General features: G+C 26.4%; 1 protein-coding gene across 2 annotated transcripts in view; it reads right to left on the bottom strand.

Annotated features, from left to right (window-relative positions):
- Window positions 1-1,733, bottom strand: part of LOC106466089 (F-actin-uncapping protein LRRC16A-like) — an 88,308-nt gene that overhangs the window by 68,918 nt on the left and 17,657 nt on the right. For both annotated transcript variants that reach the window (XM_022394042.1, XM_022394043.1), the window contains exons 2-3: window positions 889-964; window positions 378-466 (exon numbers count right to left, since the gene is read on the bottom strand). In XM_022394042.1, coding sequence (XP_022249750.1) covers window positions 378-466; window positions 889-964 — 165 coding nt within the window. The remainder of the gene's footprint in view (window positions 1-377; window positions 467-888; window positions 965-1,733) is intronic.

Below are 1,733 nucleotides of genomic sequence, written 5' to 3'. Positions count from 1 at the left end.
CGTTTCTAGTACTATCATGTACTTTGGCGAATGTTCTAGTTCTTACTAGATATAGGGTAGGCTGGTATATAAAAGAGGGGAATGTAATGTCTGGGTAGATAGTGAGTAATTAAACTGCAGTCAGAAGTATTGTTGACGTTCGTTGATTAGCGTTTGTTTTAACGCGATTGTTGAAGTTGAGTGTGTCGGTAAAGTTATATTCGGAAAGAATAAATCAGTTTTATTAAGAAAGGACTTGTGTCGCTTAAGTTTCGTCGGAACGAAGTTACGGAAAATTAATTAACAAACGGAGACGTAACAATATGTTTTTTTTAGCTGAAACTTTCATGCATTCATCACACATTTATGATTATATATTAATACATTTCCATACTTACCATTTGATTCCAGTGCTATCTAGGTAGAGTTCTTCAATGGACACATTGTTTTTCATAATTTGTAAAATCTGCTCTAGAGCTTCTAATGCCTAAAACATAAGTTGTCTGATAAATGGTAGAGTATTCAAAAATAAAGTATAAATATAAAGAAGTGATTTCTAACTATAATAAACTGTTTCTAAGAGTCACTACAGTGTTATATTTATAAATAGTTACAATAGTCTTTTTGAAAGAAATGTCTTTCAGACTGAACACTAACTATACATAAATTCATGTAAAATACATTCTGTAAAATATTCTGAAAAAAAAAATTCAGGCATCAACTAAAAATTAATTTGTAGTTATATTTATATGCCTATTTAGCTTTCCAAACAATTATTAATTCTTAAAATAAAACCTGTGGCTAAAAACACAATTTAGCTTATTATTGTATATATATCAAATTATTTTAAAGTTTATCAATTTTCACAATTCAAAATTATGCAAATATCAGTAAAAAAAGAAACACTACCAATTTGACATTGCTGGCCCTGAATTTTTTAAACCAGGCATTGTAGACTAGGGCTGAAATAATTGGCACTAAATCCCTGTAATAATAATAATAGAAAAAGGTTTATAGAGAAATATTAGATATTAAAATATGTATTACATTTAGTAATTCTTTTACTGAGACAAAAGATTAAAATATTAAGATAACAAAAACATAAATCTTACATGCTAGAGGTGCCTGTTTTTATAATCTAAATTCAAGCATGTATTCAAGGATTACTTCTTTTGCTACTCAACTAGATATTAAAAAAAGATTATATAGTAAACTGGGAATTATAGATCTTTTCTAAGTATGGCCAACAATTATGTTTATCTACATTGGGTTTTTATACCTGTCTTACAATTAGCTTTTGGTTAATAGCCATATTGAAAATTATATTAAAGCCATACATGACATAAATAAGCTTTGTTATTGATAACTCTTCATCAAATATGTATATAAATTTTTTTGTATCTCTTAAAAGTTAAAGAAAACAAACAATTTGTGAACCAATATTAAGTCATACATTTATTGTATGTGCTCCTTCCTATCTAGAAATAAATTATAGGGTTCTCATTATGGCCATTCTATTTAATTGTAGAGTTTTGTCAAACAGATATTAAATATAACTTTCTGTAAATAGGCTCCATACTTTCGACCAGTCTTGAAGCAACAAGTAACTACCAGATAAACATGAAAGTATATATATATATATATATATATATATATATATACTACTAACTATTAATAATAACTAAGTAGTATTATTAACTAAAGTTAAGTTAAACTTTAACTAACTAACTAATTAATTTAAATTAAAAATATAT

This window comes from Limulus polyphemus, unplaced genomic scaffold (assembly GCF_000517525.1).
Source record: "Limulus polyphemus unplaced genomic scaffold, Limulus_polyphemus-2.1.2 Scaffold2147, whole genome shotgun sequence".
NCBI lineage: Eukaryota > Metazoa > Arthropoda > Merostomata > Xiphosura > Limulidae > Limulus > Limulus polyphemus.
Note: the sequence above shows the minus strand (reverse complement) of the source record. Positions and strands in the feature narration are given on the sequence as shown.